Here is a 24,037-nt window from a genome sequence, read left to right on the forward strand (position 1 = left end):
CTGAAGCCAATAATGGGATATCATATTCTTATCGAGTTCTATTGATGGATGTAAATTAAAAAGTTTAGTTCTTTAGTGTTAAATTACTTTTGGTAAAGGGTTTTATGGGGTTTGATTTTAAATGAGATAATTTGGTTAACTGTGTGAGTTTGTCACCTTTTTTTTTAGCATTTTTTATTTTATCCTAGAGCATATAAATTGGTCATTTTCTTTTTGGAACACTATTAATTACACTTTCCTAGTTTTTTTTTGTCTAGAGACTGTTACTGAAATGATACTGAAATTGTTTGTTTTCAGGTATGTCCAGTTTGTGCTAAAAGGGTGGGGATGAACATTGTTACTCACATTACTGGGCAGCATGGGAACTTCTTTAATATATCCTTTTATCTCAAAATTTGACTCTTAACATTTAACATTTTGGTTCTGGTTTTTTTTGCATAATCTGGATTGGTTTACACACAACCAAACATGCATGTTTATGTAGTTCAAATGTTAATTATATGGAAAAGTGACCTAGGTAATGTTGGTAACTGAAAATCTGTCTAGTGAATCTCTAGGCTCATGGGAAACTTTCAACATCAAAGAGGTGAAAATCTACCTTGTTAGTTACCGGTTAATAGTGTCCAAACTATTAGTTTGTATTGACTTCTCTGTTGAAGTTCCTTGACTGGAGATTACGTGCAGCGTAAGAGGAGACTGGAGAAGGGGAAGCTAACTTAGCATTTTCTATACTGAGAAAAGAGCTGCGAAAAGGAAGTTTACAATCCCTTCTTGGTGGATCTTCGTGCTCTGTTTTGTCCTCCGATACAGAACCTGATCCATTGCTTTCACCTTTTATATTTCTTGTCATAGTTTTGCAGAATTGGAAAACTTAAAACTAAGGTTCAACTTCCTGTGGTATGATGTTAGTGTTTTCCTTTTCTGTCAATCTTTACACTAGTTTAGTTTTTTTATATTTTTATAATGAAAAGAGTTGTACTGTAACCTAGTCTCCATGAAAATTTCACATGCCCATTTAGGCAAGCCAATTGTTACCTAGATTTGTAACCAAAAAGATTTTATTAAAATTGAAAAATTTAGTTGTTGCTTGCATTGTGGTGTTGTTGGCAGCCTCAACATTTATTAAATTTCTTGTCCTTCCACAATTAGCATGTCTGATTAATTTGTGTTCACGTGTATTGAACTGTAGGATATAACATGCATGCTCTTCATTTATTAAACTGTGATTTTACGATTTTTAGTTAAAAATTTTTACTTGTGATTTTATGATTTTACGATTCGAGTTAATATTGTATGTTTCGTGTCGTGTCAAAAAAGCATTTTTGACAACCTTGTCTCAGATAATTTATGAAATTATATTTTTTTTCAATTTCATTCTCATTCAACTTTTTAATATGTAAGATTTGTTCCTCATTATTTTAATAAACTTGAAAAAAAATAAAACATTAATAAGTTATTTTCTAGCTCATTTTCCATAACATAACCAAACACTGGAAAGTGTTTTCCAACTTATTTTCCATTACACTATCAAACATCGGAAAATACTTTCCCGGAATTTATTTTTTTTGGAATTTAATTTTCAAAAAGAAATTACTTTCCAGCAAACAAACGAGGCCTAAAAGAAAACAAAATAATGTTTTTGAAAATTTTGAAATATTGACCTCGTTTTCATGACTTTAATGAATTGGTTATTAAAGCAAAAAACACATGCTTAAGACATATTTGAAATTTTGTTGAATGAGAATACGCTATGATTTTTTTATTTTATTTTAGAGAGATTTGGTTATATGTATGAAAATAAAATATTTTTTTAATAATATTTTTTATAATATTTTAAAGAAAATCAAGTATTTTAATTGGAGTTGTATAGTTGTAAGTGTAGTTAACTGAAACCGCTATTCAAAGCCCAAGGAAACCCAATTACTACTATGAGAGGCCCCCAAAAATTTGGTTTTGGAGACAATCTTTTCTTTGATTCCACCTACCCATGAATTATTTATTTCTCCTCAATAATTCCACCATCTCACACCACATAAAATACGGTTCATGTATTAGAGTCCTGGAAATCCGAGTTCTATTTGTCTAAGGAACATGATCTCCTCTGGCTGTTTGGAAGTTATATAATAATTTTTTTAAAAATGTTTTTTTATTTAAAAATTCTTGTTTTGTCATTGGAATTTGACTAATTAAAATCAAATAACAGTTATAGCTCTCATAAGATATTATTAAGATCTCTAATAAAATGGTGATATAAGCTTTTCCTTCTCAATAAAGATGGAGAAATAAAGTGATGGGAGCTCGAACAAGATCGAGGTTGGCAGAAGCATCTCAAACTTAGTTTTCTCATAAACAACTCAAGTAGAGGGCTCAACAACTGCAGCCTTTATCGGCAAAGCTGGAAGGAAGTTGAGGCAGAGAAAATGCCATCATAGGAATCTCTATAGTTGAGTTGGGAACATCGAACTTCACAGCGGTATAGACCCTCCTTATCTTAAAGTGGTGGCAACGCTCGCAATCACCTTAAAAGAAGTTAAAATCTGCTTCAACTCCAATTGAGGGAGTACGACTGCCTCTGACTTTTTTTTTTTTTTTTTTGCAGGATTTCTGACTCTCACCGATGTTTCCTTAGGAACAGAGCCCTTAAAAATAGAGAGTTAATAAAAATGATGGGGATAGTCTTCCATCACTTCAACCTGGCCTCTAACCACAACAAGAGACAAAAACTTCCTTGGTGGACTTTCTTCTATAGACTTGGCTAAAGTTTCTCTTTCTCAAGAAGATTGAGCTCTCATGCGAAGGAATAAAGCAACGGTACAACAAATTGAATAATCATTAAAATACATAATATTCATAAATATAATTTCCAACATTCTTTACTCTCTTGTATTTTACTGACTTAAACATCATAAGATCCCCCGTTGCGATAGGAATCTTGTTTTGCATGAAGAGCTCGTGGACCTGTGCTAAGTCGGTCACTTCACTGGCCAAAGATTGCAGCCTGTGAAAAGCTCCATCTAGTCTGAAGTTTTTCATTACTTCATCAATAACAGTCTTCCATAGTCAAGCGGTTCAAGTTTCACCCTTTACAGTTTCAAGGTGATAATAAAATGCATCATTCGTTCTTTTCACATAATGCTGCAGCTAGAGGATGATACAAGACAAGCACTACCAACAACTATGCCTGTAACTTGCACTATCATTCTAATTTTTTTTAAGCACATTTCTTCGCTTCTGAAATTAAAGATAAAGAAGCATAAGATTAGATATTTGGAACGAATGTCCTGTCTGCTATGCGTAAATTACGTGAGACTAATTGGTAACACCCAAACTATAAAACAAATTCGATTATGATGTATTCTTCTTATCACTATGTTAATGAGTAAAATCTGTTAGAGAATAATATAAATTATATTTTAGAATCTCACCTAATAATTTAAGCTATTGGGTTGAGATGGTTCTTTCACATGATATCAGAGCCTTAATGTCTAAGCGGTCACAAGTTTAAATCTCATCATTTCTATTTATTTGATAACAATAAAGCACAAGATAGTATGAGCCTGTAAAAGTATTAAACCCAAAAGGCTTTAACTTGTGGGGTATGTTAGAGAATAATATAAATCATATCTTAGGATCTCACCTAATAGCTTAACCTATTGAGTTGAGAAGATTTTTTTGATAAAAGCCACATAGCGATTAAGACAACAAGACATTAAATTCAAAAGCTGCAATTATGGAAAACTTTGAGAATTTTTTTTAAATATGGAAATTTAATTAGAAAGATTTTATCAAATCCCACAACTAAATTTATAGAAACGAGCTATTTGGATCCCTGGTTTGATCAATAGGCCTAGGCCACTACTTGTAGTCTTGTACTATTGGGTTGTTTGTACTAAAAATATCTTTGGTATTGTGACAACTTTTGTGGTGAAGGTCGACCAGACCGCCTTTCCCTGAAAGTTAAAAAAGAGCGCTTATAAGACAGATGCCATAGGAAAGACATTCTGGCTTTTTGACTTGACTGACTTCTATTCCCTAGCCTTAACGCTGCCTTAGCCGCCACAAGATGTTCAAGTACTGCGAGTCGTGCTTCTAGCGAGAAAGCACTCCTCTATAAATTGCACCCACATAACATAGGGAGTCTTACTCACCGATCGAATTATCTGAGAAGACCAATCGTCGAAGCTATTTTCCACAGGAAAGGAAGTTCTCGACTGAAGCATGTGTGAACCGTAAACCGATCCCTCTTGATAGACCTACTTACATCACTCGAGCTTATCTCTGTTTTCGGTTGAGCAAGACAATCCCTTAAAAAGGTGCATATCTCCTTTCATTTTTGATAACTCCAGCACCTGGGATTACTGGGTATACTATAGCACCAGGTTAGAGGGAATTATAGAACAGAACGCGGATTGGCTGGTTTGCTTATGCTATCCCGCTTTCTTTAGTTGGTTTGGTTTGAAAAAAGTTGTTCTATAAAAAGTATTTTTGATTGAGGTTGATTTGGTATTTATGTATGTTTGGTTAAAAATATGATTGAAATTGAAATTGAACAAAAAGTAGTTTAATGTGTTTGGTTAATAATGCTTTTGAAATTGAGGTTATAAAATAATTTTAAAAATATATATATTAATATTGATGATTTTTAATTTAAATATTGTAGATTTAACTATTGTTATTACATCATGAAATAAATAATACTTTATATAAAATATTTTTTATTGTTCCATTAAACTATCTACAATTCCATCACGCATGAAATACATCTGACAAGGACTACAATTTTTTTGGTTTCTTAAGCGCACAACAACATCAGGTAAAATATAATCAGGAACAAAATTAGGATTGCGATCAAATTCTGCAAATGTTACGTCATCAAGCGATCTCTGTCTAATTTATGTAGTGTCACTGAATAATGTTAAACACTAGTTTTTCGAATAAAACACAATTAAAAAATAAAAAATAATTTTTATTTTTTATTTTACTGGGTCGGACCGGGTTCAATGCATTTTGAGCTTTGAATCGAAATCAGTCCGACTAGAACAATAAACAGTAAACTATGTTTTTTCCTTTACCAAACATGTTACATCTGCGTTTTAAACAAAACGTAGATGCAACTAACCTCATTACCTAACGAACTCTAAGTATATTTTACTATATATCAAGCATAAACAAGCTAGAATTTCTATTCATCAGTTCAAAACATTGATACACTTCGTCATAGTTGTTTTTTTTTTTCATTTTATTGATTAAAGATTTAGTTACAAATGTTCTCCTTTATCAAATATTTAATATTAGTTTAGAAAATACCAATAAACATTAATATCTAATGAAAAATATTTTATTAAAATGATTATGGAATGGAAATTTAGCATTTTATGGTTAATTATTTATTTAATATAGGCTTTACAGGAAAATAATGACAAATATGAGTTAGTATCTTCTTAAAAATAATATGTATTTGTTAGTTTTCTATATATATATATTTTTTCAAGTAATGCTATATATTTTTGACACGTCTTGCATGATTTATGAGAATTGAACACGAGGAAAGAAACCTTTAGAAAACATATAGTGGAACGGTATAATCCATAAAATAATTTTCTATAAGTGAAAAAAAAAAGAAGACTACAGGAACAAAACATATATATCATTATGAATGGAAAATTTAGGGCCATTTTCTACACCAATTGCAGTGATCATCTCTTACAAATCCACCAATCACAAGCAAGCAACAACAAGCAACCATATAACCACAAGTAACCATACAATAATTTCAGAAATCACAAGCATTGGCACAGCAATATAATAGTCTTACTTTACTAGCTGAAGATCGCACCTCGTGAAAAGCTCAGTCTTCCATAGGCAACCGGTTCGACTTCCACCCCTTTCAAAACTCTAATAAAATTTAAACACAGTGATAATAAAATGCATCATTCGTTCTTTCACATAATGCTGCAGCCAAAGGATGACGCAAAAACAGCACCATTAACAACCATGCCTGTAACTTCCGCTATCGTTCCAACGTTTTCAAGCACATTTCTTCGCTTCTGAAATTAAAGATAAAGAAGCATATGATTAGATATTTGGAACTAATGTCCTGTCTGTTATGGGTAAATTACGTGAGACTAATTGGTAACAATATCCAAACACTGTGCTGTAGAGTAAAAGCCACACAACGATTAGGACAACAAGACATTAAATGAATCAAAAGCTGCAATTATGGAAAACTTTTTGATTTTATTTATTTATGGAAATTTAATTAGAAAGACGTTATCAAATCCGACAAATAAATTTATAGAAACGAACTATTTGGATCACTTGTTTGATCAATTGGCCGATACCTGTAATGGTTTTGAACATCGATGCACATTGTCATAGTTTTTTTTTTTCATTTTATTGATTAAAAGATTTAGTTGCAAATACTCTCCTTAATCGAATATTTAATATTAGTTTAGAAAATACCAATAAATATTAATATCTAATAAAAATATTTTATTAATAAGATTATGAAAGAGAACTTTAGCATTTTATGGTTAATTAACACAAGGAACGAAACCTTAAGAAAACATATGGTGGAACGGTATAATCCATAAAATAATTTTCTATAAGTGAAAAATCTAGTAAAAAAAAAAAAGAACTACAGGAACAAAACATATCATTATCAATAAAATTATGAATGAAAAATTTAGCATTTTTTTGGTTAGATGCGTGTTTGAGATAATTAGGTTTTACATGAAAATAAGGACAAATATGAGTTATTATTTTATTAAAAATAACATGTATTTGTTAGTTTTCTTTATATATATATATATATATTATATCTTTTTTAAAAAAATTTCATGCATAATATTCTTAACAAAATGCTAAGTTTTTATTTTATTTTAATTTGATGATTATTTTCTTTGGTTTTTGGTTTTTTAATTCAAATGTTCTTTTCTTTTTCATTTTTTATAGATATAGTTTTATTTTTTAATTAATGATCTTATTAGGCAATGCACATATTTTTAATTACAAGTGGTATATAATTTAAGAAAATTAAACAAAAAAAACCTTACCGAAACACAAGTGGAACAATATAATTTTAAGATAGATAGTGGACTCTTAACTAATATATCATTAATTAGTTTTTATATACATAAATGATAGACAAGTGGACCCATAACTAATAAAAATACATAAACCTTAACAAATATAGTTCCTAATAAAAAAAGCAGAATTCATAAAAAAAGAAATGTAGAATGACACAATATATATATATATATATATATATATATATATATATATAAAGCAAATCACTCTATTGACCGCATAAAAAAAACATTTACAAAAATACTTATTTATTCATATTATATATACATTTTATCCTGCTCGAGACTAAATTTTTATGCAATGGTAATGCCTAATGAAGAAGAGCAAGTGCGTATATCCAATAATTGATTAAATTATTCACGTTACAAAATGAATAAATGGATTAAATTATTCCTATAAAAAAATTAAAAAAATAAGTATCATTATGATAAAATTATATAAATCGACGTCACTAAAAAATCGGAAATAATTAAAGAAGTCAAAAAAGTTAAAAAGCTATAATTTTCAAAATTTCATTCGAAACCCTATTATTTCTCTCAAATTTTTCAATTTGATGAAAGAACATATATCAATTCCTAATAATGAAGAAGCAATCTGCTAGAAAAATCCATTTCAAACCAAATCCACAATTAAAGAAACATAATTAGAGGTATTAATTGGAAATTTTAAGCAATCTAAAGTACTTTTTTTTTCATTAACGTACGTAGGTGTCCGAATCAGCTTGCATGCACCTCGACTAATCCCATAAACCGTGAAGTTAACGACCATGTAAACCTCCAGTAGTTTCGAGGTTTGTAGGACCGAACTAGTGACTTCTAAAAAACAAATTTAGAACCTAACCAATTGATCAGTTACACCCTTCAGGATTTGTATTTCTATCTAGTATGCCATCATCTAACATGGATATCATTTTCAAAGATTAATTACCTGTATGGGAGCTTCTAGTGCCAAGCTCCTGCTTTTACTTAGTAAAGTACAGTTATCCCAGAAAATGGCATCATCGTGGTGAGTGAACTTTTTTCCACCATAACAATCACAACAAAGATCATAGGTGCTAGGTGACTCATGAAGACAGAAACATTGAAAGCAGCTGAAGTATACGTCTGCCAAGAACGTATGACAACACTTGCAAAATAGAGCTCTTCCACTCTGCAAGATGTAGTACAAGGTGATTGATTCCTCAAAATCCAAGCTTCCATCGCCGTCCTTGTCCAGCGCTCTAAACATGCTTGGATCAGTAAAAATTGTGTTGTTATGTTTCTTGAGATACTCCACGTATTCATCTAGGTCAATTTGCCCGTCTCTGTTTTTGTCCATTTCATCGAAAATAAATCTGGCATATCGCTTCTTCTCCTCGGGCAGATTTTCATAATAAGCTACAGCAACCTGGCGAATCCTCTCCATATCTCTTTATGCGTGTAATACTTAAGAGGAGGATAATGGAAGAGGTACGTAGCTTAGATCTACAACTTCAAAACTCCAAAGGGACTTTATAAGGAAGTGGCTCAACTCTAATCTAAAATTTCTTTGACTTAGTCCTAATCAGGTTTGGCTAAATCTACCAAATAATGGATGTATTTGAATCAACCTGCCGAGGAAGCCTAAGATGTTATACCTATGATTTGGTTAATATGAATTGAATGAGTACCTAATAATTATAATCTATGATTCCGTCTCGTCGTGTGTCTACGTCAAGTCAACTTATTTTGGCATTTATAAAAGTCAACTCTCAATTTTGGTATATAATTATGCGAACTAAAATTTAAATCAAAATATTTCTGATATGGTGTCCGAACTAGCAAACAAGCCTGAGCACTTTCTTACTCCCACACAAAGTTTATTTTAATATCTTAATTAGATCTAGTTTATATGAAATAAATTTAATTTCACGAAATGGTTATTTTATGAAAATGATAAATTACTGCATGTCATTGGGCTAGAAGGCAAATAAATCAACCGAACGTGTTTTTCACAGAAAAGAAAAATATAAGATTTTGAGTGGAGAAAGTGTTGCTCATTTGAACTTGAGAAAACACTTTTCATTTTGCATATCGATACGTTAGTGTTGCATATTGCTATCTATACGTATATATTAAAGAAATTGCATTTCCTAGGAAATTTAGCAGCAACTTCTAACACTACTTCTAGCCCAGAGGCCATTAAAAAAACCATAGTTTTTCTTGGTGAAATCTGTCAAACAATGCCCATAGTTTTTCTTGGTGAAATTTGTGTATGATTCAATGATCATATAAAAAATTATATAGTTGTTTTTATAAGAAATGTTGTTTTGTTCAACTACACCTCTTATTGAACTTATATTTATACATCCAAACTATAAATATATCATGAAAAGACGCTTATCGTTTTGTTACCTTTTACCAATCAATCTCACTGTCATTTTGGAGACGGAGATTTGAGGTTGTGGTCCCCTGATGAGGAAAGGAAAAGGTCTGACATTTTCTTTTAATTTATATAAACCTGCTTTAGACGTTAAAGAAAGTTGTTATCCATTTTTTAACACCACACAAAAAAGAGAAAATACAAAAAATTCAAAAAATATATTCTAAAGAAAACCAAAAAAATAATAGCAGTGAGAAAAGGATTCCAGAGTGCCTAGAAAATGACCAAAAAATTATTGAGAAGGTTCAGAAATATAAAGATTGAAATTTGACAGTATATTTTTTATTGATGAAAGCTTTATTGACAAAAAAAAATTCAATTTGAGAAAGAAAAGTTCAAAACCAAATATTTATGGATTCAATTAAATTTTATTGAAGTTTTAATTGAATTTATGGAGGGTTTGATTGCAAGAAAAATTAATTTTTAAGTCAATTATGCTTTAATTAAAAGAAATTAAAGTTATGAGGTCAAATTACAATATGTGTTGATGATTGAAGGCATTGTTGTTGTTGTTGTTGTTGTTGTTGTTTATGACTGAAATGAAGGAGAGTCAGTGCCACTTCAGTGTTAATGGCCTCTACTAGTGGAGTGCTGAGGAGAAAAGTCAATTATGTTTTCGTGTGTGAGATGTGGACAAATAGTGTTTCCCTAAGAGGCTGTGTGAACATTCCTTTTCCATTCTTAAAGCCCAACACTTGTTTAAGCAAATCAAGGAGTCTAGTTTCTTCACATTTGATACTCTCAATTTTCTTTAGACAATGAGCCTCTTTCAGACCCCATTCTTTATTTTCTAACTTTTCTCAGTCTAGTGTAGTAGACCTCGGGTGGGGGAACCTACTTTTAATCCCGGTGCATGCATAATAAATATATGAACGTGTAATCTATATGATGAACTTGCCTTTCGAGGGGTGATATATGATCGTAACTCTTGCATGATAAAACAAAAATCTTGATTTTTTCCCAAACTCTACAATGAAAATTTTTTGAGTGATGATCATTGTGTCACTCATAATTCTTGAGTTCAAGATGCTTCAAGAAGAGTTTGTCCTAATGCAAGTAAAGATAGCAACCTAAGAACAAGTTCTATTCATTATGTGAACATGGGTAAGTTTCTACCTAGTCTTAAAAGGGTCTCATATCTGCCTAGTGATGATCTTCGTAAAGACAATATAGGGACGTTGTGAGAAATGGTTAAGGCACGTATACCCACCATTACTAAGCAGACACTCAAATACGAGTTGAGTGTTTCACGTATCTAAACCCTAACTAATAGTCATAGGGTAGATCGCTAATTCCCCACCTAACTTAGAAGTTTGTGTGTGCTTTCAAAAATAAAAACATGTGATGCATGAGACATTTCTATAAAATACATGGAAACAAAATCATTAATAAAAGACAAAAATACAAAAACTTAAACACATCAAATACACAAAGCTGAGTCCAATATTGTCAGAAACAATACCTTCCCTAGTGGAGTTGTCATTCTGTCGCACGTGCCCGCGTGACGTTGATAACAATTTTTGTTCGTTTCTTTGTTGATTCTAGGGAGTTTTTACCTAGTATTTAGTTTAGGGTTACTAGAAAACCTAGATGTAATGGTCTTTGTAGAGATTCATAAGTAAGAGACTGGTTGTGGCTAAAGAAGATATTAGCACCCATAACGCACCCTACCTAAGATAAATTGCTTCGTGATTTGATGTGATTTGTAAGTTTTGACAGTTGTCTTATCAACTATTTATCTAAAGTTGAAGAAAAGTTCTCATCACTGAGAAGATTCTTAACTTATCAGATAAAGAAATTCTAACATCAACACAAAAAAACAAAACAAACTTTTTTAATATTAAAAATATATCTTCCGTATAAGATCATAATTCTAAATACCAAAAGAAAACAATATTTTCTGAAATATGAACTAAATTCTATGCAAATTATAACATTTAATTTTTTATCTTTTTAATTCTTTTTTTATCCTTTTAGTTTTTATCATTTAAAAACATAAATAAAAAAAAGTACAAACACCATACATCAGTTTTCACTATTTTTACTACATATTCCTAATTACATGTTAGGACATAATAAAAATTCAAAATAGATCAAAGAACACATATACAATTAAAATATTATAAAATAGACAAAAAAAAAATAACAGTGCTAGGAATTTTTGAGTCGTGGAACAGTGATGGGTGCTTTCTTCACTCACTATTACCACTATTATCACTGACGGCACGTGGATTCATATGCTGCCGCAAGCAAAGCCCAAGAGATGGGTGGATTTGGGATGACTCCCTCCTCTTTTCTCTTCCCTATCGGTGGTGAGGGCCATCACCATAAACATAAGCAAAGTTTTTGGTAACAGTGCTAGGAATTTTCAAGTCATGGAATAGTGGCGGGTGCTTGCTTCACTTGCTATCACCACTGGCGGCATGTGGATTCATACGCTGCCGCAAGCAAAACCCAAGAGATGGGTGGATCTGGGATGACTCCCTCCTCTCCTCTCTTCCCTATCGGTGGTAGGGCCATCGCCATCTACAAAAAAAGAAAAACACAAGCAAAGTTTTTGGTTCTTTCTCCTTTTTTGAGATCTATTCTTTTTTGTCTTTTTTTGGTTCATTGTTCTTTCCTTCTTTAGGTGGCAGATTTGATGGTTGTAGATCTGGCGGTGACGGTGGCCGTTGCAGTGGACGAATCTGCCAGTGCTTGAAGGCCTTGGTATGGAGGAGAGTAAGTGTCTCCTGGGCGCGGGGAACGGTCACGGGTCTGTGGGAGCTGCTATGTTTTGGCTGCCACTGGATTCTGGTCAAGGAAGAGAGAGATGGTCTCGGATTAGCAGGGATGGGGGAAGCTGGAGACGTCGTCTGTGGGGCTGGTCTCCTATGTCAGTGAGCAGCAGCTCTGGTTTGGCCAAGAGATGGAGGTGGTGCTCTCGGTGGCTATGGGAAGAACACCTGAGAGGGAGAAGGTCTGGCGTGTGGCTGTTTTAGGTGAGGGAAAGGATAGGACGATTTGGCCAAAGGGTGAACGGCTGGAGAGATGGAGGGCAAGTGGGAAGATCTAGTAAGGGAAGGAGATGGTTGGGTCTGTGGGGATGGAGAGGGAAGGGGAAGACTTGTCCGGTTGAAGGGAGAAGAAGCCGAAAATTCAAAAGCCCAAAGCCAGGGGTTTCTCTGGTTTTCGCTCAAGGGAGGGGGTGGTGGCTTGTTGTGTTTCCCTAATTTTCAAAATTTGGAGACGTATATTTAAAGGTAAATATTGTTAGGTTTTTTAAATTTTATCCTCAATTATTTTTGTTGTTTTTATAAATTTTAATTTTAATTATTTTTTTTATATTTTAAAAATGAACAATATCAATATCGATTCAATAAAAAAATCAATTATTTTAAAAATAACATATTAAAAATCGAACGCGTTTAAAATTTTTTTGAAAATTTAATTTTTTTTAAAATAATACTAAAAACACTAAAAACAATGTAAATATATCAAGAACATATATTTTTTAGGTTATTATTATTATTATTATTATTTTGATATTTTTTTGAAAACTTATAAAAGATGGGTTAAAAATTGGCATTTGAGATGGTAGAACTAGCAGCAGCTTTAAACTTTGAATTTACATAAAACAATTGTTTTACGGTGAGATTATATAACTATTATTCATTATTTGTTTGTAGAAAAGTAGGAATTCAAACGACATAATGAATTAGCTTTGCCCAGAGGACCTCATCATTGTTTTACTTTTGATCGGTTAACTTGTGGGTCAACTCGCTTAATTCATGAATCATGAACCGGATCCAGCCTCTTGCCTATGCCTAGAGGAACTCATCTTTTAAAACCATGGTCATTAACCCACACAAGCATTAAATTTCGTTGTATAAAATTATTATATGGTTGCTTAGGTGCTCCTTCAATTTTCAATTAAATTTCATTGTATAAAATTAATATTTTGTTACCGTTAAAGAGAATGTATTCTCTTGTAAAAAAAAAAAATAAGTGTTTGATATTGTGATATAAGATGATTTTAAAAAATAATTATAATATATTAATTAGAATGATTTTTTAGAATCTTTTTTAACATCAAAAGATAAAAACTATTAAAAAACATAAAAAAAATAAATTTAATATTTTTTCAAGTAAAATATAATTTTAAAATATACCATAATAACGTCTTGCTTGCAATGAAATCAGTTGTGATGGTGCTCAATGATTTTACAAGAAAAGCTTCATTAACAACATGATATTTTACACACAAGCAGCTTAAGATTAAACAAGTTCTTAATGCCCTCCAAAAGTACACATGAGACTATGGAGATCGAATGCATGAGAATACAATTATTGCCACAAACAAGATACAGCAATATAAAGTAACTTGAGTTTATTCTCTACCGGATCTGAGCCCACTTGAAGAGTTTCCAGTAAATTTTCAGCCATTTCCTCTTACCTCATCGGCAATATTTATTGTACGATTGGATGCATTTGACTGGTGATAAAATGCATCATTGGTCTCTTTCACATAATGCTACAGTTAGATTTTGATGAATCAACACCATCGTCACCAGTTATCATGCCTCCAATATCACTACTAGTTATGCCTGCAACTTGCATTCCCTTTTTAATAATGTTAAGCACCTTGGTTCGCTTCTGAAATAAAAGATAATACGCAAATATATTAGAGGCTGAGTTCATATTTTTATAAGCAAACATATTTTTATACTTAATATAGTATTTATTTATCAATTAGATGGAGAGAATATTTGTATTAATGAAAATATGAGGATTCCACTAGTTATTTTGAAGCCAGTCCTGAAATATAATTAATCTCTTCATCCAGAGAATTAAAGAACTTCAATCAATACGAAGAATGGGAATTCAAATGTAAAGCAGAGAAGAAATATAATTAATAATAAAAAAAAACATAGCGAGCTTGTAAAGCTCTATACTACAAGAGAAAAGAAATCATTGATTAACCTTTGATTCAGTAGAAATCAATAGCTCTCCTATCTCAAAAGCCATGTCATGCATAGCGTTTAGCTCAAAAGATCCTAACTATATCCAAATTCAGAATCTTGAAGGAAACTCCATACGTAATGCTCCATGAACAATGAGTTATCAGTGAATTTTGGCAAATATATAGTAATAAATAGTAAAAATAGTAAAGAAATAATTATACTGTTTTAGTTTCTAAAATTAATTACCTTTATGGGGGCAGCTTGTATCGGGCTCCTGCTTTGACGTAGTAAAGTATAGTTATCGCAGAAGATGTGCCCATCGTTGTGTCTGAACTTTTTACCACCATAACAATCACAACAGACATCAAAGGTGCTAACTGAATCATCATCATTGAAGAAACACTGAGAGCAAGTGAAGTATGCTCCTGCCAAGAACGTCTTACAAGACTGGCAAATTATAGCCCTTCCACTCTGCATGATGTAGTACAAGACGATTGCTTCATCAAAATCCAAGGTTCCATTGCCGTCCTTGTCCAGCGCTGTAAACAAGCTTGGAAGAACCGTGTTGTTATCTTTCTTGAGATACTCCACGTATTCATCTCGGTTAATTTTCCCGTCTTTGTTTTTGTCCATTTCATTGAAAGAAAATCTGGCATTTCTCTTCTCCTCATCGGGCAGATTCTCATAATAAGCTCCAGCAGCCCGGCGAATCTCCTCCATATCTATTTATGCGTGTAATATTTAAGAGGAAGAAGATTTAAGAGGATAACGGAAGAGGTAGCTTAGATCAACAATTTTAACACTCCAAAGGGACTTTGGTCTGCATCTGATCACAAAGCTCACATGTTCGATAGTGATTTATAGTACTAGCAAGTGACCACAAAATGAAGAAATATTAAAGAATTGAAGTGAATTTGGGTGTGTATTATCATTGTGAATTTGTATGGGACCTTTGGTATCTTCAATAATTTAACTTTCTCACACAACACATGAAACACGACTCCCGTATCAGAGTCCATGCAAACCCCACAAATTTGTTTTTGGAGACAAAGATCTTTTCTTTTATTAATTTCTCCTCAACCCTTCTCTATCAACAACAAAAGAAAACAGTAGCTATTAAAGAGACCACACAGCGAAGAAATATTAAAGAATTGAAGTCAAGTTGTATCTTCAATAATTCCACTATCTCACACCGCATAAAACACGATTCACGTATCAAAGTCATGAAAAACCATGATGGAGCTTTTGGTAAGTTATCATAACACAAGTATTTTATTTTTTTTTGAAAATTTAGTATAGTTGAGAGTATTATAACTGTCTCGCGCATCATGTGAGTCACGAATGCATGCCATCTGAACCAGGGGCGGAGCTAGAATTATTTGTTAGGAGGGGCTAAAATTAATACAATAAGATATAATATTTATTTTAATTTATTATACATGAGTTGTAAAACAAAACCTATATAATTTAGTTTTATTCAAATAATTTACTACAAATATATAATGACATTTGTATAAGGTAAAAGGTTTGGAGCAAAACCAAATTGAGTCAAAGTAATGAAGTTAATTTCATCTTCATAATATATCCATCACTTTAATGTTGTTGGTCTTTATACCTATCAAATATAAACATACAAAGTATATAAGAAACATTAGTTAAAACGAAACATTATTTATGTTTGATAAACTTTGAAATAAAGTAAAAAATAATAAAGAATGATTCTTACATATTTATTTTAATTGTGCTCGTTGTTCTTTCATATAATAGAAATCATCGATTATCATATCAATTGTGAATCTTTTAGCAATTTTTTTTTCTATATAGACAATCAAATAATTTGCAAGAAAATCATCTTCCATCCGATTGCGAAGTCTTGTTTTAACAATATTTATCGCTGAAAAAGCTCGTTCAGTAGGTTGTGAGTTATCAATATTTTTTCTTTTTCTTTTTCGAAAAAAGAATCAATTCTTTTTATTTTATTCATGGTTCAACCTAAAATCAAAACATATATCGTAAGAAAAAATTAATAATTTTGGCGGTTCTGCTCAAAACAAAACATAAAAAAAATCCAAGCATAATCAACACAAACCAATAAAATATATCTAATTAATTAGAAAAAAAATCACTATAACAAGAATTCAAAAAACAATTGGTAGAACTAGCAGATCTGAAAAAAAAAGAAGCAAATATGATAGAATTATTAAAAAAACCTCATCAAATTATTAACAAGCATCTCAAAACAAAACAAAAGTATATTTTAAATTTAAGTTACCTTGTTTTGTTTGATGAAAGATAAATTAATTAGTAGCTCTCCTTCAATTTTTTTGTAGAAAAATTTTGCTTGCAATTTATGTTTTTGATCGGTTGCAGGATTTATATTAGAATAAATTGGTGACGTTGTTATTTATTTCACAAAGTAATGCCTTTATATTTTTTTTCTTTTCCATGTAGGTCAAGAGTAAATTAAAAGAAACTTAAAAATAAAATCACACTTAATTTAGGAGACCCACCTCTCTAAAATAAAAAATATAACACTTCTTCATATTTAATTATCTAATTACTTAATACAAAAAAAAAAGTATTGCATGTATTGCAGGGGGGGCCCGGGCCCCTACTTGCCCCCCTTGCTTCCACCCCTGATCTGAACCTCTATTATTACAAATACAATTTATGACTTGCTAATTATAGATGTCAATTGCAATTCGCGTATTTTTAACTTCTCGAAATGAGGTATCCTAAAATAGTTTATTCTTCCATCAACTCTCTTCTTCAAAAAAATTGCAATTCACATAATTACAAGTAATTAGTTTTCCAACATTAAAATACAATTCACAAAAGGAGCACATAACTAAGTTATAAATCAATATGTTAGTCATCCAAATGTAACTAAGTCAATATCGACAATTAATTTAAAATAAAATAAAATCTAAATTAAGCTCCATATCTTGAGGATTTTGAATTGACATGCAATATATTATATTTATGTTAAGCCATGTTTGGTATTATGTTCCAAGCTTTACAACTCATCCTTGTTGTTTTAAAATCATTTCAAAATTTGTTTTGCTATTCACTCTAATCCTTGTTGTTTTAAAATCATTTCAAAATTTGTTTTGCTATTCACTCTTGGTATTTAGAGTCAATAGACTCAACATGGATTATTACATTGTATATTAAAAGTATTAGCGTTTCTTTTGATTTTAAATAAAAAATAAGTCTTAAAAATATCTAAGTTCAATATTGTCTAAAGTATTTGTGCCACTAGATCCCATCACTAAATAGATTAACCCACAATAGTTAATGCTTGGACATTTTAGGATCAGGGTACAAAACCCTTATTCAGTAAAAATTATGAGTGAACCCTGATACTATAGGATAAATGAACTTGAACAGGGCATTATCTATAGACCACTGTTGCATAAACAAATTGTTTAGCGACATCTCCTCATAAGATTTGGACTACGTTCAATGAACCTGACATAAGCCCATTCAATTATTCACTGACATGGCTTTATAAACTAATAATAGTCATTGGTCATTGTTCTTATCCAGTTTTGGATCCCCGTACAAAAAAAAAGGAAGAACATAAAAAAAGAAATATTAGAAGAAAAAAACTAAAAATATATACTAGTGAAAAAAGGACACCGAGGTGCCTAGAAAATAGACAAAGATTGGTTGAGAAAGTTTGAGAAAGTTTGAAAATACAAAAATTAAAATTTGATATTATGTTTTTTATTGATGAAGGCTCTATTGACAAAGAAAATTCAATTTAAGGATGAAAAGTCCAAGATCAAATGTTTAAGGACTCAATTAGATTTCATTGAAGGTTTAATTAAATTTATGAAGGGTTTGATAGTAAGAAAAAATAATTTTTAAGTCAATTTAGCTTTAATTGAAAGAAATTAAAGCTTGGGGGCGAATTATAATTTTTAGGAGTTATTTTGGTAAATTCAAGGGTTTAGTTGCATAAATATTGAAGTTTAATGGACAATTAGGGATTTGATTGAAGAAATCAAACAGCAAGAACCAAACTGGAAAAGACGCGTGAATATAGGGGTTGGAATTGACCGAAACAAGGGCTAAATTGAAACTTTATTGATCAATTAAGGGTCAAAATGCACAAATTCAAAACTAATTACCAAAATAAAAAAGGCGGTCACTTTAGGGCTGTCATTTAAATTTGATAGGGATGCAATTGAATTGATTCTTAAAATCAAAATCTCGATTGAGGACTTGATTGAACAAATTGAATAATAAGGACTAATTTGAAAATAGACACTTTTTGGTATCATTTTCTTGTAAATGAAATGACACGTTTTGTTCAAAACAACACTGTTTCATTCACTATTCATTTTTTAAAAAAAGAACTCAAAACGATGTTGTTTTGAGTGGCATTATACATCTTCTTCTTCCCCTGGATGTGCTACAGGCAGGGGAAGAAGAAGATTATTCCCCCGTAACATCTCTGTCTCTCCCAAAAACCCAAAAATCAACAAGACTCATACCCATGACCATCTAGCAAATGAAAAAATAGAGGGGACAAGCCTTGCGAGCAATATGGATGACATCAACATTAGTAGGGCACATAAAATACATCTTATTGGCAACAAAGAAAGGTAGATATGGTTGTAGCATCGTAGGCTAGGACATCCATTATTTTCTTACTTAAGGCAACTATTTCCAAGTCTGTTTTTAAATTTTCACGACTCTGACTTCCATTGCGACACATGTATTTTATCCAAAAGTCATCGTGTGTTCTATCCAACAAGTTTTAAAATATATGAAATTCCATTCACATTTATTCAATCGGAAGTTTGGGTTCTGCCGCCTATTTCAGTATTTTTAGGAGTTAGTTGGTTTGTGACTTTTATAGACGACTACTGTAAGAGTCTCAAAATTATATCATTGAGGTCATAACTATTATATCAAATCACTCTTCAAAATTGGAAACATTCAGATTTTTTTCCATATAAATCTAATTTTTTACAGAAAATTCAATAGAGTTTCCTTTGTTTTTTAAAATAAAATAAAATCTAAATTAAGCTCTAGATCTTGAGGATTTTGAATTGACCTGCAAGATATTATATTTATGTTAAGCCATGTTCAGTATTATGTTCCAAGCCTTTATAACTCATCCTTGTTGTTTTAAAATTATGTCAAAATATGTTTTGCTATTAACTCTTGGTATTCAGGGTAAATGGACTCAACATGGATCATTACATTGTATATTAAAAGTATTAGTTGTTACTTTGGATTTTTTTTTTAAAATAAGTCTTAAAAATATCCGAGTCCACTATTATCTAAAGTATTTGTGCCACTAGATCCCACCACTAAGTAGATTAACCCACAATAGTTAATGCTTGGACATTTTAGGATCAGGGTACAAAACCTTTATTCAGTAAAAATTAAGAGTGGACCCTGATACTATAGAATAAATGAACTTGAACAGTGCATTATCCATAGACCACCATTGCATATACAAATTGTTTAGCGACATCTCCTCCTAAGATTTGAACTAGGTTTAATGAACCTAACATAGACCCATCCAATTATTCAATAACATGGCTTTATAAACTATTAATAGTCACGGGTCATGATCTGGAGTAAATAGGGATAGAAATATCAATTCCTCAAACAAATTAGGAGTAAAAATATTAATAGTCACGGGTCATGATCTGGAGTAAATAGGGATAGAAATATCAATTCCTCAAACAAATTAGGAGTAAAAAAAATAAGCAGAACTTTAGAACGGATAGAAATAAAACCTACCATAGGTTTAACTAATTACTGTAGATCCATGTGGATACACCATCGGTAGATTGGGCACAACAGACTATTAGGGATAAAAGACAACCAGCAATGTAATTTACTATAGGTATGATACTTTAGGATGATAATACATTTCCTTTAGCATAATAAGTCCCTTATCTTAGAATTCTGAAGACTAATTAGGGTTTTATAGTAATCATAATTGATGTGGATCGGCCCACGAACACCAATAAGTATCTATTACATGTTCTAAATGGGTCAATTACAAGGTCTAAAATAAAGGCATTGAAAGAAGCATTAAATAGAGTAGTTTTGCAAGTTTCGGCCAATGCAAAAATTAAAGATATATTGGAGCATCAAGAGGAGACCTTAGTACATTTAATGAATTTGCAAGAGGGGCCAAATCCCACCTTATTTGGGCCATGAACTTTCAACAATAAGGCTGCCAATTTTACACTAGTTTGGGCCAACCTTGTTTTGGTGTATGTTTCCATGTGCTTTGTGGATTCCATACTAATTGTAGATTTTATATTATGTGTGAGAACATTAATTAGTTCTTTTATGTATTAGGATATCTTATTTAATTTCTTTCCATGTCAAGTGAGGAGAATACACAACAAAAGAAAATAAAGAATCCAAGATTAAAAGGGTAACAAGGTGATGGAAAAGTTTCCTAGATTTGCAAGGAAAATATTTCAACAACTTTAATTGTTTTTTCTAGTGATGGAAGGACAATTAATTAGCGGTAAAGAGGAACAATACATGCAACAACTTTTCCTTCTAGAAGAATGATAAATACAAGGCTACAATTAAAATCCTTTTCTATCTTAGAAACTATAGGGGCGTCAACTTCTCCCTTGTTTTCTAGGATCATTAGGCGGCATTGTAGGTTTTACATGAGCCTTATATTTGACTTGTATTGTTTTTTCTTTTTTTTTTTCTCTTCTTACGACAATTTAAGGAATTAACTTATGAGTTTTATTTTTATTATTTCAACTATAGCCCAAGGCTTGTTTGGGCTTAATTAATACATGGTTTTTAGCTAAGATCCAAGACTTGTTTAGATCATTGTTTTGGACTTATCAGTATATGTTCTGGGTTAATTTTATAAGTGAACCGATTTAGTCCACAATGGTAGATCCATTTGGGTTATTTTCTAAGAGTATTTAAACTTTTTATAAGCCCAAAATTCAACGGTCATTGAATGATATCATTATGATTTTTCAGCTTTTGTGTGAGAGTGATTCTTGCATTCTTTGGTTCTTGAAAGAACTAAACTGACTTATTTAAGATTAACTGACTTCTTAGCATCATTCGATTTAATTTCAATAGTGTTAATACCTTAAGACATGTTTCTATTGTGTCACACTCCTATCAAACATCTTTTGACTTTTTGAGATCAGATTTCAATCATGATTGTGAGTTGCATGATCACGAGATTCCCATTAGTTATACTTGGTTTGCATTAACCTTTGGGTCTTGCATTGACCAGACCCATTAACACTTAGGTCTGACCAGCGCTAGACCTAACGCGCTTTAATAGGAGCATCTTTGGTGTTGTATTGTAGTTTTTTTATATATTGTAGTGTTTTACAAATTGATTATAAAGAATTAAAGTTTAATTTTTATTTTAAGGTTTGTTTGAGATTTAGGAGAATAACTGGTTAATTATTCTCATATTACTGAGTCAACTCGTGTTTATTTTTATTTTTTCAAAACGATATTATTTTAATTTTTTTTTAATTCATTGACTTTGACTTAGTTAGGTTTGGCTAAATTCACTAAATAATGGATCAATATGTGGAGTCATCTAAATTTAACTAAGTCAATATAAAAAACAATTTAAAATAAAATAAAATCCAAATCAAGTTGATCTTGAGGATTTTGAATTGATCTGCAAGATATTATACCTATGTTAGGCCTTTTTTGGTATTGTGGTTCAACCGTGTTTTTAAATTTTTTATGTTTTTGTATCATTTTGATATGTTAATATAAAAAAAATAAAAAATATTATTTTGATTTATTTATAAGTAAAAAGTATCACATTATTAAACACGCTAAATAGATGTTGTTGTGAACAATAAAAATTAATGAAAAAAGAAAAAGAAAAAGTTAAAAATAATAACAATAAAAAACCCAAACAAGCTTATATCTCCATTCCACCGTCCCCATCAATTATTTATTTCTCCTCCACCCATCTCTCTCTCTCTCTCTCTCTCTCTCTCTATATATATATATATATAAAACAGTAGCTTGATGTTCTACATGATGGTATCTTCAATAATTTAACTATTCACACAACACATGAAACACGACTCCCGTGTAAGAATCTTGAAGAATTCTGATGTGCTGATGCATACCTGCCCACGTCATTATATTTTAAAATAAATTATAAAAAAGAATCCAAGAACATATCATTATTATATATAAAAAAAAGCTGACAAAGATAAAAATGCTTTTCAAGTCATTCTTAAATTTTGAAAAGTAAAAGGTTAAGTATATAATTTTAATGTGAAAATAAAATTATACATGATGGGACCTTTGGTATCTTCAATAATTTTAAGTGTGGATTATCATTGTTCCAAACTTTTTTAAAACTTTGCGATCGTGATGGGACTTTTGGTATCTTCAATAATTTAACTATCTCACACAACACATGAAACCCGAGTCTTGAAGGCCATGTAAGTATAGAATTAGTTATTTTTAAATTGTTTTCTATTTAAAAATATATTAAAGTAATAATTTTTTATTATTTTAAAAACCGACATATTAAAATAATTTAAAAATATACTATAAAAACAAATTTTACCCCAGCACCATACATAGTTTCAATCGGCACCCAAGTAGAATCACATACAATTCATTTTTATTCTTGTATTACCCTTACAACCTTATGTCTCCCTTTCCTCATACTAGCCACCAGCAAATACACCATTTTCTTTTTCAAGCTGAAGCCGCCACTCAAAGCCCATGCAAACACAGCTACTACTATGAGAGGCCCCCACAAATTTGTTTTTGGAGACAGATCTTTTCACCGTACCCATGCATTATTTATTTCTCCTCAGCCTTCTCTATCAACCACAAAAGAAAACAGTAGCTATTAAAGAGACCACACAACTTTGGTATCTTCAATAATTCCACGATCCCACACCAAAGGAAACACGGTTCACGTATCAAAGTCATGAAAAGCCGAGTTGCATTTTTCCAAGGAACATGACAAAACTGAATCTAGCTAGGATAGAGTTTTTGGTAAGTGAGCACCTTTAAAAAATTATTTTGTAAAATAACATAAATTTAGAAATCTAATATAATTGAGAGTGTTATAATTGGCATGTGCCATCAGTAAGTCACGAATGCCTTCTGAACCTCCATTATTGCAGATACAATCTACAACACGCAAGTAGTAGACAGATCTTTTGATTTTAAATAAAAAACAAGTCTTAAAAATATCTAAGTCCAATATTATTTAATGTATTTGTGCCTCTAGATCCCACCACTAAGTATATTAACCCATAATAGTTAATGCTTGGACATTTTAGGTTTAGGTTACAAAACTCTTATTCAATAAAATTACGAGTGAACTTTGATACTATAAGATAAATAAACTTGAATAGGGCATTATCCATAGACCACCGTTGCATAAACAAATTGTTTAGCGACACTTCAACCTAGGATTTGAACTCGATTTAATGAACCTAACATAGACCCATCCAATTATTCACTAACATGGCTTTATAAACTATTAATAGTCAAGGGTCATGATCTAAAGTAAATAGGGATATAAATATCAATTCCCCAAACAAATTGGGAGTAACAAAAATAAACAGAACTTTAGAACG

General features: G+C 31.2%; 4 protein-coding genes across 4 annotated transcripts; 2 read left to right on the forward strand and 2 right to left on the reverse strand.

The window, feature by feature from the left end:
• Window positions 1-270: 270 nt before the first annotated feature.
• LOC133668104 (protein DEHYDRATION-INDUCED 19 homolog 4-like) lies at window positions 271-875 on the forward strand (the record flags this gene model as incomplete). The annotated part of the gene is made up of 2 exons (XM_062087847.1): window positions 271-396; window positions 693-875. Coding segments are annotated over 2 exons (309 nt in total), but the record flags the coding sequence as incomplete, so codon positions are not given.
• Window positions 876-5,942: 5,067 nt separating this feature from the next.
• On the reverse strand, window positions 5,943-8,493 carry LOC133668105 (uncharacterized). Its single transcript, XM_062087848.1, has 2 exons — window positions 8,017-8,493; window positions 5,943-6,047 (listed from the first exon to the last, which is right to left on the reverse strand). The coding sequence occupies exons 1-2, from the start codon at window positions 8,491-8,493 to the stop codon at window positions 5,943-5,945; spliced, it is 582 nt and encodes a 193-aa protein (XP_061943832.1).
• A 3,128-nt stretch (window positions 8,494-11,621) lies between these two features.
• Window positions 11,622-12,755, forward strand: LOC133668083 (uncharacterized). The gene is made up of 2 exons (XM_062087828.1): window positions 11,622-11,999; window positions 12,119-12,755. Exons 1-2 carry the CDS (start codon window positions 11,951-11,953, stop codon window positions 12,370-12,372), a joined length of 303 nt encoding a protein of 100 aa, XP_061943812.1. The 5' UTR covers window positions 11,622-11,950; the 3' UTR covers window positions 12,373-12,755.
• A 935-nt stretch (window positions 12,756-13,690) lies between these two features.
• Window positions 13,691-15,360, reverse strand: LOC133667993 (uncharacterized). Its single transcript, XM_062087715.1, has 2 exons — window positions 14,679-15,360; window positions 13,691-14,124 (listed from the first exon to the last, which is right to left on the reverse strand). Exons 1-2 carry the CDS (start codon window positions 15,150-15,152, stop codon window positions 13,993-13,995), a joined length of 606 nt encoding a protein of 201 aa, XP_061943699.1. The 5' UTR covers window positions 15,153-15,360; the 3' UTR covers window positions 13,691-13,992.
• Between the last annotated feature and the right edge of the window lie 8,677 nt (window positions 15,361-24,037).

Source organism: Populus nigra, chromosome 11 (assembly GCF_951802175.1).
Source record: "Populus nigra chromosome 11, ddPopNigr1.1, whole genome shotgun sequence".
In the NCBI taxonomy this organism is placed as follows: domain Eukaryota; kingdom Viridiplantae; phylum Streptophyta; class Magnoliopsida; order Malpighiales; family Salicaceae; genus Populus; species Populus nigra.

Coding starts and splice junctions, on each gene's coding strand:
- LOC133668083 (XM_062087828.1), top strand. CDS start 11,951: ATGGGTGGATCTGGGATGACTCCCTCCTCTCCTCTCTTCCCTATCGGT. Junction 12,000..12,118: donor TCCTCTCTTCCCTATCGGTG/GTAGGGCCATCG, acceptor TTCCTTCTTTAG/GTGGCAGATTTGATGGTTGT.
- LOC133667993 (XM_062087715.1), bottom strand. CDS start 15,152: ATGGAGGAGATTCGCCGGGCTGCTGGAGCTTATTATGAGAATCTGCCC. Junction 14,125..14,678: donor TACAAGCTGCCCCCATAAAG/GTAATTAATTTT, acceptor CTTTTATTTCAG/AAGCGAACCAAGGTGCTTAA.
- LOC133668105 (XM_062087848.1), bottom strand. CDS start 8,493: ATGGAGAGGATTCGCCAGGTTGCTGTAGCTTATTATGAAAATCTGCCC. Junction 6,048..8,016: donor CACTAGAAGCTCCCATACAG/GTAATTAATCTT, acceptor CTTTAATTTCAG/AAGCGAAGAAATGTGCTTGA.